Below are 12,971 nucleotides of genomic sequence, written 5' to 3' on the forward strand. Positions count from 1 at the left end.
TACTCTTCAGTCTCTTGTATTTAAATTCTTCTAAAGAAAACCCTACTGCAGCTGTTTGGTTGCTGGTAATTCTGGGTGCAATTCAGCTCTAGATTAAGGTATCTAAATTCAGGTGTCTACATGTGTGTTACTGTGCAGGATTCCATTGTATAAACACACACCTAGCTAAAAAGTGACATCTAGCCTGGCACCTCCTGGGTATCCAAAGGCATCAGCAAAGGTTGTCAGGTGTAACACAAGGCTCTGCAGGAAGACTGTAACAGCAGTTGGAGACCAAGTAGGACACCCTACAGCACCTAAAAAGGCACTAGACCTATGACTGGGCAACCAGATCTTGCTATAATATCTAAGTTCCCATTTCAGTCAGTGCAACCTGGAGAACTCAACAAGTGTGAAATAGATACCTAACACAGGATTGAGTTGCCCACATGTAAGGGGCTCGAACGCATGGAGAGGGGCAACTTACTCTGCTTGCATCCAGCTGTCACTCAGAAGAGCGCAAGACCTACATGGCCTAATCCCATGATGACAGCTACCTAGATCATCTCAAATAGCAGCAGGAACCTCTAAGTAGACAACTGAGTTGGGTCCAGCTGAATCCTTGACCTCTGTTGATTACAATGTGAGCTTAGATGAAGACATCTACATTGGGGTGTCTTAATTGCAAACTGAATTCCACCTCCTGTGTCAACGTCAGTAAAATTCTAACATGAAAAGTCAATGTAATTAGCTATGGAAATGAATAATTCATTCAGTGCTGTATGGTTTGTTAGACTGTCTATTTTTACAATACACTGTTAATTTCGCTATCCCCCTACATTTCTAATTTCCAATCATATTGTACTGACACAGCACATAACTGCATTGTAGAAGCTGTCAAGGGACTCTGGGTGCTTGGAAGCTGCACGGGGGTTCAGAACACTGAGAAATGGGATGTACACTGGATGTGTGTCGTAATACTGTGAGATAAATATTAAGCAATGTTAATGTTTGAAAACATTGTAATTTCAGAATTTTTACATGAATGAAAGATCTCACTCTTTTCTGAGTTACTGTTTCAGATTGAGTATATTCTCAAGTTGACACCTGTACCTCCTTTTATATATTGAAAACTTCCACATCACCCTAAGAATGCAAAATATATTCCTTGTAAAACAAAATAATCAATTCTGATGTCTGCTTCTGCAGACAGATTTAAACAGTATACAGAAGCTGTAGGAATGCAAAATAGTTAGAGAATTGCTTTTGATATAATACCTTTACCATCCTCTATTCCTAAGGCCAACAGGGAATCCAGCTCTCTAACACACGTATATCTATATATACGTACACACACCCCAAATATACGAAATATATATAGATATTTGGTAAAAGAATGATTTCTGTAAAGGAATTAGGTATCCAATACTGAAGATCACACATTTGTATCTTTGTCAAGGGAACACACTCTCTATTTATCAACTCAAATCATATTCTACCGAAGACCCTTTAAAAATGTATTGGATTTGAGCAGCTGAGAAATCAATCCTGCTACAATTGCGTAGCCAGATGAACAGTTGTTATGAACTGGGTCAGTAACCAAGGAGGAAATGGGACCTAAAAAGTATCCTCTAGGAAGGAAAAAAAAGGTCTCATTCCAAGTTAAAACAGCCTCCCAACTAAGTTGTCAATGATAACCCAATTCAATCCAAATAAAGCATAAATGAGCTCCATTGTATAAGATATAGCAGATATATAAAAATTACTTGTGTTGTTATCTTAGTAATGTGGTCGCATAGCAACAAGCTCAGTCTGAATGATCATTCCTTTATTAGCTTTGTGAATTAGCTTACAGCTAGAAAGTGGATATTGGAGAAAATTTATCCTGAAAGAGGATTGAGAGCTTCATGTAGGCTGACATACTATAAAGCAGAATGGAAACTGGGCCAAGTAATGGAAATCAGAATCAAATAGGTTTTGAGTTAAAAATGCTCTGTGCATACAAGCTGACTTCTAGAGTGTTTATTACTAACAGCAACCCTGACAGTACAGCTGGACACCATCGCCTCAGTGGAGTTTGGATTACACTGTGTGATAATGCATGTGCGTGCACGTTACTTCTAATATAACTGGGAGGGGCGGGTGTCACCAAAATCAGAGATGGAAAAGACAGATGGTTCATCTTGCCCACATCATTATAAACCCAGAACTGCATGTTTTCTTTGGTGCTTTGCTGACTACAACGTTTCCTTACTCAAGCCATAGTATCTCACTCCAGTGATGTTACAACAAGCCCCTGTCAGGACCCTTTGTTTATTGCCCTCTCCCTTGCACCATACCGCGCAATTATTCTGACTTTATTTAAGCACAGTCAATGAGCTCAGCTGTTGTACAAGCTGCAGAACTCGAGGAAAACTTGAAATGTTGCTGAATTCATCAAAATAAGTGAAGGGAAATAGACAGGAAGAAATTAGCTTTTATTGTCATGTCTCACATTACTGTATTTTCAAGTAACAAAGCTGGTATACTACAAGCATATGACTAATCTGAGGTCACAGACTTTTTTTTTTAACTTCTTTGCAGCAGTGAAGGGTAAAGGGTATACAGCAGTGCTGAATAAAGTTGCATCTTGTGGCCATATTTAGTCACTTATTAAAAGGTGGCCTCATTTACCAATGTACTAAGCACTATCAGCTCTTATTATCTTCAGGATGACTTGTGGATGCTCTTGTGTGTCTGAAAAAGCAGGCCAATTTTATACTGTTAATTAACTGAGGACAAGCATGCAGCTTTAAACACAGAAGCTGGATGACTTCATTCAACTCTGGATTACATCAGTCTTACAGTAGCTTTTCTCAATGGAAAGCCAGGCAACTGTACCACTCTTACAAGAGGTTGGTGGAGGTACTAAAACATAGCCCACGTTCCTCGCATGTAAGCTAGATTTTATTCTTCATTTTAAATAAGGAGAGGCATTCCCTTTCAGTTCTCAGAACTCATTTGTGGGAACTGAAATGTACAGGTGGAACAAAAATAACTAGTAATACATGATATTGTAAAATACCCACACTTCACAGGTACTTGGAGTCTATCTCCTACCAATGTATGCTGGTGCAAACCCACTTCCAGCCCCACATCAGAACCCATGAATGAACTTTTCCTGAATATCTGGAAGGAATGTATTGCAAGTCTGGAATTTTACCTGGCCTGTGCCCTAGGGATTAAAGATGGATTTTACCTTCAGCATCCTCACAAGCAATTCAACAAAACTTTTTCTCAAGTATCCTTGCCATTAAACGTCACTTCTGCTGCACAGTATAGGAAAAAGAGGACATTTCTCAGACTGTTGATGTCCCAAACAATTGATGGATTTACAAGTCAAAAATAAACCAGCGAAATCCGCACAGAAGCCCACAGGCAGATGCACTTTTATGAACTTGAGTTTCTAGATGCCAAGACGAATCATTCATTCGAAATGTGTCAGAGTACTAAGGTAATAAAAAAAAAAAACATGTGAGAGGCAGTCTATTCCCCCCTCAAAAATAGCTGTAACTTGCAAGAAGCAGAGGGTAACAACTGGGCAGCCAGCAAAACCCCTGATAATCTGGAGATCTGAATCATAAACAGTATTTGAGCTGTGTTATTTCAACAAAATCACAGGTCCCTGTAACTGACGTTTCAAGTTCATCCAGATACCAGACTGATGGTTCCCATAGTGGGGGCATTGGTGCTGGGAGGATAAGGATTGGCTCCATTAGCATTGCAAAGACGCTGCCTCTGTTTCCTCATAAGCATCCTCAGAAGACTTACACTGTGAGCAAAGCATTAATGAAGGAAAAGGAGGCAACACCCAACCTTCGGCTATTCACTATACCAAAAAAACCCCAGATGTGTTTATTTCCTGGCTGATAGGATAGTGAAATCTGGGCACTGGCACATATAAAGCAGACTTTTTTATCAGATGTACAAAACTAATACTGAGACTTCCAAAGATGGGGAGAGAAGAGAAGCCTCTAAAGGTAACTTCAATTTCTACTGAGGACTATGACTATACCTTTAACACTTCATGTTGAAAAGCAGTGGAGGAAATTTGCCAGTTCTAAAAGAAAACAGTCTCCCGCTCTCTGAAGAATAGCATTAGCCTGTCATCTCCTGACCCAGCACCAGCATGGAAACAGAAGTATTCCAGAGATGTTTCTTTAAAATCCTTTTTCATACACACACACACAAACACGTACTCAAAAACCCCACCATGTATCAATGCTAAGCAAAATACCAAACCAGCAGGTATCTTTCTGAAGTGGGGACATCACCAGTGGCATTAGCTGAAATCTAAGCAGATGTGTAGGTTGTTTATAAGCCACAGCTTATACTCTCTACAAGAACGGAACCAAACAGGAGGGCTTAGGAAGAACACAACTTTGATTACTATGGGCAAAGCAAATGTAAAATAAATCACAATGGTGTGGCCTGTCAGAAAACCAAAGTGAGAAAACATTAATGGCTGCATGGGAAAAAAAGCACAAAGATAGGTGAAATAGTATCAGATGCATGAGCACTGAACGGCCTAAATGTGATGATCTGTTTTCTATACATTATGACGAGGTGCATTTGTTTCAAAGTCATCCCACGATATCATTAAAAAGCAGAGTATATGGGTCAGACATAAAAAATTAATGTCAAAAACTACTGGCCACTGATCTGCAGTGGTTGCAGGCCTTTCCCCTACATTTTCCCTTTTACTATTGACAGCCTCAAGTAATTATGAATTAGTATTGTTGTTATCGTAATTCCTACTTTTTGCACATTCATGATCATTATGCAGCTAAATGTGTCGTTTTCTCCTTAAATCTTTCCCATATGTCAAGTCAATCTCCCCAGAACCCTAATTATTTTAATGTTGGTCTTGGAATTCCTTTCCAATTTGCAACAGATTTGTGATTTAATTTGATTTGAAAAATATGCAGAGCTTCCAGCATTCCAAAAAATTAACATTTCAGGTGTCACTCAACTTGCTACTGCCATGTTTCTTGCAAATTATGTGGGAACAATTATTAGACTTCAGTTTACTGTGAGAGGCTATTGAAAAAAAAATAATTTAAATGCTGCTGAATGCATAGACAGGGTTTTGGGAAAAATGTTGTTAGAAAAATCTCCGAGATTCATAAAGGCTTAGATATACTGCGGTGGAGGGGAGGAGGCCTAGCAAGGTCCAGCTGGATACACCCAGTTAAAGCCCAGCAAGTCCAACACATCTTTCATTGCTTTGAGTAGGTCTTCCATATGGCCAAGTCAAAATGCCCAAAGACCAAAGCCATCCATCTATTCCATCCATTCCTTTCATTTCTGAAGAAGTACTTCATCCCTTCCATCTATTTAGACCCTGCAACCATGCCTCACTGAAGAACAATAAACCCTGCAAATGTTCCCACCACAGTCATGGTATGTTATACAAAAATCCTTCATAATTTTCTTTAGAAGTCAGAAAACAAGCCCAGGAACACAAACGTGACGGTACCAGGCTGTAATGCACAATAACAGCCTCACAGACTTAAAATCTCCACCTATTTTGCCACCTCCTTTGGCTTCTAAGCTATTTCTTTCTGAAAGCTAGCAGCAGCAAAAAATCAGCATGACTTCACTTAAGTGAAAATGAAAAGGAAAAACAAAATCGTCTGGAATGGATTTAGCAAAATGGTTATGCAAAAAAGTTACCAGGTCTGCAGGCATTTAAAACATGGATGGGAGCACCTAGCTCCGCACGTGGGAGCAGTCCCACACAGCTCAGCGCTGTTGCAGGAATGGACATGGCTGCTCACGTGGCCGGACCATGCTTGGAAGAAGTAGGCCACGATTTGCAACATGCCTGATATGCTTTTAATAATTAATCAGTTAAGAATTCACAGGTATTTCCTGCCAAAGTACAGCGCAATTGTAAAACCTCACTGGTGTGAGGGTACCAAGTTGTAGATCACTCACTTCTCCACTCACTTCTCCCTCTCTTAAAGAAAAAAAGAAAAAAGAAAACAAAAGAAACATGTAACAGATAATTCACTAAACCCCATAGATGACAGCATGTACAAACATTAATTCAAAGAGTCTGGTTTATATACTAACACAGTCCATACTTCGTATGTCTGCCTTACGTTTGGTCATTTATCGTCTTACTCAGACCACACGTACAGGGAGAGTCAACTGAAGATACCGTCCTAGGGTACTCATGGAGAGCCCCAATGCCTCCCTCTCCAGTACCACTAGAGTGTGAAACACGAAACAGCCCCCAGGGAGGAATTCTCTGGGAGGGTAACATCAGCTGCGTTACCTTCCCCACATCACCTTGGTGACTCCCACCCACAGGAGAGGCTGAGCACACCACCAGCACTTCCATCAGAGTCACTTCCCCCTTTTATGCTGACTGGAAAGCAGAAAAAATAACAGAAGGTGACCCATGAGACTGCACAAAAACAGAGCCTTAAACATCATCTGGGGCTCAGAAAATCCATGGCTTCTCCAGGCCACGGCATGCATCTTCCTCTGCCTTAATACGATGTAGGGAGGAGGCACTAAATCTCACAGGGTCTCCTTTCTTCTGTTCCTTTTTTGATGGGTTACTTTGATAGGTGAGTGGTCCCACGGCAGGAAACTGAAGACATCTGTTCAGGCTAAACATGATTAACCATCCATTGTGGCTAGTCAGAACTCTTCACTGTTAGAGCCAAGTGTGAAAAAGAGAGAGCTCTCATCTCCGATTTCCTAACTTCCCCCTTTTCCATTTTAAAAAAAAAAAAAATGGTGCAGGAAAGAATATGTGTTGCACTGTTCAGAGCACTGCTACCAGCTGCGGATTACACAGAAGCCTGAAAGACTAGAGGTGGCACTGGCTGCATCCTTGTTTCTAGAAGGAAAACCTTCTTTGTTCCAGTCAAGAAAACAGCCCGTGCATTTTTGTAATCCCAGGCAGAGTAAGGATCTAAGTGTTACTGTTCCAGAAAAATACTAAGGCGTTCAGATTTAATCATATCTAACAGTGACGATGGACCATACCACTGCATATATAAAATTACCCCAGCAAAGACTCATGCCATTTTCTGCCTTCCTTCCCCCAGCACAACACCATTACATTTCAGGTTCTGTGAAGCAAAGTGGAAGGGGAATGAGATGATACCAAAGTAGGGAAAGCACGATAGCCGAGGGCATATTTTTTATGCCTTTAATTTGCAGTTTGTGCACCCATTTGGAATACGGGTGCAGCTTAGGACTCATCTCCTCTTCTCATAGCTATGATTGATTTCTGAACATAAAATCAGTCACGAACAACAGACTTCTGTGTAAATATGGTTGTGACTGACTCAATCTAACCCTGCAAATCTTGCTTCCAAGATGAATACAAATAACAAAATCTGAAATTGATGTCTTCATTACATCCTTTGTTGTGAAAATCAAAATGTAATTCAGACCTATTGTAAAACTTGCAATAAACATGCCAGGAAGAAAGAGACTGGAGCTGTTTTGGAAGCAGCTATATGCTGTCTAAATCAGTCTTTTGTGCCCAGGACTCTGACAGAGATAGATAGCACAGATTTCTTTTCAAATGTCTCATACAGGAGAAAAACCCTTCAATGTCACTGATTTTATGTCTCTCTTCTATTTTGATCAATGACTGCTAAATTATATATGTGTGCATAGAATGGAACAATAAGGCATTTTACGTTAGCCTGCCAGCAAGCTGCGTGGACATCACTCACATCATAACCTACCTAATCAAGGTTCAAGTATAGTTTTTCAACATCTCCTTCCTGTGCTTCAGCTATCCTGTGCAAACAATGACATATTAATGCCAAGCTACAGAACATTTTCTTCCTGCTTAGTAACATTCCCAAGGATGTGCTACCAGAGCTTCTGGTCCAGCTTACAGTTAAGTCAGCTATTTTATGCACAGCTATGGTTCCACAACTGGATTCGATTACGCAGCATTACAAGGAACAGAGTGACCTGAAATATATTTTAAAAATTTAACATTTTGTAACACCCAGGGTCAGTTGTCGCTTGTTTGCCCTATTCTTGTTATTCCTTAACTGGATTAAAAATCTGCCTCCTCTTCAGTTTCATTGATATTTTAGCCGGCAAGTTAAACCCAATGAGGCAAATAAAGACTTGCCAAAAACTTTAAATTCTGCAGAAGACAAAAGAGGGTTGAATGAATAAATTTAGTTGAAACATTGGCAAAAACCAAAGTGCGACGGACTCTCTGTAGATGAGTACTGAGAGATTTGAACAGAATTGCGTACTATACAACCGCACCAATGTAAGTCCTGGAGCCTGGGCCTTTGGTAGTTTTTCTAGTATGCTTGCAGTAGCAAGTTGCCCCTAAGATACTCAGGATTGCTTTTGCGCACAAGAGATGTCTGTGTGAGGCTTCTGCAGCATGGCTCTCGTGAGTAGTTGGCAACAGGCATCTTTATAATACCCTTCTGCAGTAGCTGAGAACTGATGCTATCAAAGCTGATGCCTCCAGCTATCTCAAGGAAAAAAGAAAGGAGCAATGCAGAAATTATGCCATACAATGCCCACTTTTTGCATGAATTACATAAAACAGAGTCTATCCAATGGTATGAATGTAACGGTATTTTGCATATGAGTGTTTGAATTGGTTTTAAAATACCATTCCTTTTACAGACCTCTTTCCCACTTTTCATTTTTGCCAGATGTAAACACCAGGTTTTTGTACAGACTATGGAATACATGAACTATTCTGTGCAGCTTCTACAATAAATCTGATTATTAGGACAAAAAAGAAATACGGAAAACCCAGAAAATTCTCTTAAGGAGAGTGCACAGCCTTACTTTCACGGATACACCAAGTTAAATAGGGTACTCTTCACAAAACCTTTCAAAAATATCTCCTTAATTTGCAGAGCTCTGTCTCTTTGGTCTATCATGATTGCTTTTCTCCTTACTATCCTGCTTTTCTGCCAGATAAAAAGGTTTGGTTTATGCCCTTAACTTCAAGAACTAGCACCGTCATGACAAGAAAATTGAGCTTAACCAAAATAATTCCCAGCTGCAGTGAATGGGCCGTGAGCTCGTGATGCACAGTGAGGTGTGCTGGGCATGGACAAGTTGGTATCTGGATTCTCAAAGTGCAAAGATTTCTACTTGCTGCTTTCTACAGTCATAAAAGGCATATTAAACTGATGGACTTAAATAGAGCAAATGCAAGGGTGGCTGAGACAGGTTGAGATCCCTAACACACTTTACTGCCTTGATTCTCTAAACAAAACGTATTTGGCAAATACTTTTCCTTCTCAAGTCCTAGATGTCATTTGTTTAGCTGAATGTCATTAAGGCTCCACTTACATTAAAAACAAACAAATGAAAAAAAGACAATAAAGGGAAGGATAATGAGTTCTTCTTGTTAACTACTTGCTTTAAGACAAGTGTGTTTAAGACAGTGTGCTGTAAGAGAAAATCATGCTTATGAAAAGTCAGCTATACCCAAGCAAAACAGACTAGACTAAACCTGTTGGTCTGTCTACAGGACAGCAAAGTACTGTCATTAGCATCGTAAACTCCTTCCCACTGTTATTTTGCACTGATCTATTATTAACATACACATCTTTCAGCAATGTCCTGTAAACAAGGTCAGTGTTTCTACTACACCGAGCTTTTGCTGGTTCTCAGAACACAGCAAGTTTCTTCAGGAGAGACAATGCTAAGCAATCTAGTCGTTTCAAACTTCCATAGGCTCCATGTTAAAGCCACAGCAACACAGCCTCCCTAGTTGTGTTCACTTTACCTCTTAGATTTATATCTGAGCAAATGGGTGCACAGGAAAGTCTCCGAAATCAGGAGCTTTAATAGATGGCAAAACCAGCAAAGAGCAATGAATATGCTGAGGGGTGAAAAACCTAGAGCAGTCTCATGTACAAATATATACACTTGCCACCTGCTTTAATACAGTGCTATAATGTAAATGCTCTCAATGTCACTCATATAGACTAAAACAAGCACAAAATGCCATTTACTGATCAAAGCACATGACTTTAAATGTATCCTGTATTTCCTTCAATTTTTAAAAGATAATTAACCTTTCACTCACTAGTTGTTTGGTCGAAATGTCATGCAAGAGTCTCATAAGTTTACATACTTCAGTAACTGACCCGTGCCTCCACCAGAGGTGCTCACATTAGTTGTGGAACCAGAAAAAAAATGCACTTATTTTGTGACATATACACTTAATGATGTTAGGTTGCCATTCGTGGAAATTCTACCACCCAACAGGCACTGCATCCTCGTGGTTGCCTCTCAGTATCCAAAATGGACTAGAATTTAACTCCAGAAAAACTCCAGGTCCCAAATGACAGCTAGTGGCTCTGCTCAGACATACAGAAAGTCACTGCGTGACCTACACTTCATCTGGCCTCGTGAGTCCTAAGATTTGATATCTTACAAAACTATTTCATCTACTTTGCTTCCTTTTGCATTAACTTTTCCCAGCTCGATCAAGAGAAAGGTGGAAAAGAAATCATTCATTTTGTCACGCATCAGGCTGATTTAACAGGAAACTATTATTTACAAATGCGGAGCCAAACTCAGTTTGGAATGTGAGCTCTGTAATGGATTTCCAGCAAGTTTTACACCTGTTTGACTCTCCAGAGCTCTTGAACTACACTGAATTTCACAACTGTACATTTCAGCAAATATGAGGAATGCAATGTGCAGAGTACCGAGAAATACCTTTATTATATTTATAGGCACCGAATGCCCCTGTGAAGTTGTTTGTGATAGTTTACCATTTTGAGAGTTCAATCAGAACAGCAAGTTAAGGGAAGCAAAGCAGAAAAATATCACAGTGATTTAGATAAAGTCAGTCCTAAAATAATCCCAACATTCACATTCGGTAAGTAGTGAAACAATTGCTTTACTCAGCTGAGAGTGTGGAAACATGAGAGGGTGATCAGAAACACGCTGGCTGTTTCAGAAAGGACCTGCTGCAAGCAGCCTATAACTTGGTCCTTCAAGAACTGAGCTTACTGCAGTAAAATAGTGCTTGCCAGCGTATGTGAGAGGAATGTCAAGTACAGGTAAGACAGTACGCACAAAAATCACATGTATGTGGTTTCAAATCCATGTCCCTGAGTCTGTGCATGTTTGGGCAAGCAAATTATGCCAGTTTATGAAGAAGCTGTTTCTGTACCAAGACATATCATTGATGAGCAAAAATGCCAACACATAATGGACAGAATTAAATAAATTTAGAAATTAATTTCACAATGCTGTCTCCATATTCTGAATACTCTCATCCATTTATAGGTAGTTTTACTGTTAGATAATATGAACTCCAAAAAAATTTTGCTGAACAAATATATCCTCTTATAGAAAGAGCTAGTGCGTTCCCCTGTGCACACAAAATAGTGGTACTATTTTGTTCACACATGTTTTTCTTCACTGAGAGAATGTGCCACATCTTTGAATCATATTTGCTTTATCTGTTTAGTAGGAAAAAACACATTCCTCCCAGGAACACTTACAGTCAGCCTGGCTCTGATACAGAAGGCTGTTTTAAATGTTCAGTGTTCATTCCATAACCCTAAAATCCTTGAAATAAAAGAAGACTAGAAGACAGAAAGTACGAACCCAACACCTCCTCTAGAGCACTCACTGGCAGTAGAGCAAAAAGGGAAGATACAGAGATAAGACTGACCATGTTGTCCAGTGGCTCAAGGCAGGCAGAGCTCCTGCCCTCTGAAATCAGGATTCAGCGGGGGGACCTCCTCAGTGCAGGAGAATTCAAAATGAGGAAACAGCCACTTTTAATACGCAGCAAATTTAACTCCATCAGAAGTTTGCAGAAGAGTCATCATACTTCAAGTGAAGTCGTACTGATATGCCACATAGAAACCGAGTAACCCATAGCACTATTTTTGCTCTCTGATTTTTCCCTTCAGCCTCCTCCCTTCACCTTTTCTATCAGTGCCCAAAGCCATGCAGACCTGTAAGACAATCCCGATTGTTGTAAAACGATACAACACACACATAATCTGTAAAATGCACTAGCTTCTCTGCACTGTATCCTTGTAATTATTTTGGTGTTTATTCTGTTCAACATTTCATGTAGACATTCTGTGGCTCTAACAAAGATTAACTTTAGAAGAATCATATCATGCTCCTAAATACCATCGTCCTGTTATTTCCTTTCACAAATATACAGCTCTTACCTGTACATGAATAATCATCAATGCGTATATATCCCGTTTTGCAGATGCACATAAAGGATCCTGGTGTATTTACGCACATGGTATTCTCACGACAGTAGTGCCGTCCTTCAGCACACTCATCAATATCTGTGAATAAGGCAAAGAGGAACATGAGTAAAATTCAGCAGCGTTCTTTACAATCTCTCGATACACCGCTATTCACTTCCACCAGTAGTGGGTTAGATGAAAAAGTTACTTGAGCAGCAATGCATTTTGGAAAGTTTTTTGGTTTTCTCCTTTAAAACAACTGCTTGAAGTGTTCAAACGAGAAGCGGCATGAACTTTCTGTGAACAGCTGTTAGTGGAGTTACAAAGAAGATTACATTGGCTTACATCTTTCCTTTTGAAGTGCCTATGATGTTATTCCTATGATTTAAATAAGAGCAAAAAAAATAACTGGGGTCCCATAGAGCAGACCAACTGCCTCAGCACTGCAATGTCATCCATCACTGTACCTGTATAGTCACCGCAGTCACCAGTTTATAAACACACTACTATATGCATACTATACGCCTTTGATCTAACAGGTATTGTTTTTCGGGAGAGAACTGTAAGAAACATGGTAAGATCTGAAAAGACACTGGAAATTATTTTAAGTTTCTCTTAGAACTATAACGTGGCCAATCGGTAATTTTAATATATATAAACACATATATCTATATCTATACATATCTACAAATATATGTGTATATATACATATAGAATCAGAGTCATAGAATCATTGAGGTTGGAAAA

The 12,971-nt window shown here is 39.6% G+C and overlaps 1 protein-coding gene across 1 annotated transcript in view; it reads right to left on the reverse strand.

Annotated features, from left to right (window-relative positions):
- Nucleotides 1–12,971, reverse strand: part of NELL2 (neural EGFL like 2) — a 158,179-nt gene that overhangs the window by 57,356 nt on the left and 87,852 nt on the right. The window contains 1 exon segment of the mRNA XM_009286250.1: nucleotides 12,198–12,323. Within this exon segment, the coding sequence (XP_009284525.1) occupies nucleotides 12,198–12,323 (126 nt within the window).

This window comes from Aptenodytes forsteri, unplaced genomic scaffold (genome assembly GCF_000699145.1).
Source record: "Aptenodytes forsteri isolate BGI_AS27 unplaced genomic scaffold, ASM69914v1 Scaffold103, whole genome shotgun sequence".
NCBI lineage: Eukaryota > Metazoa > Chordata > Aves > Sphenisciformes > Spheniscidae > Aptenodytes > Aptenodytes forsteri.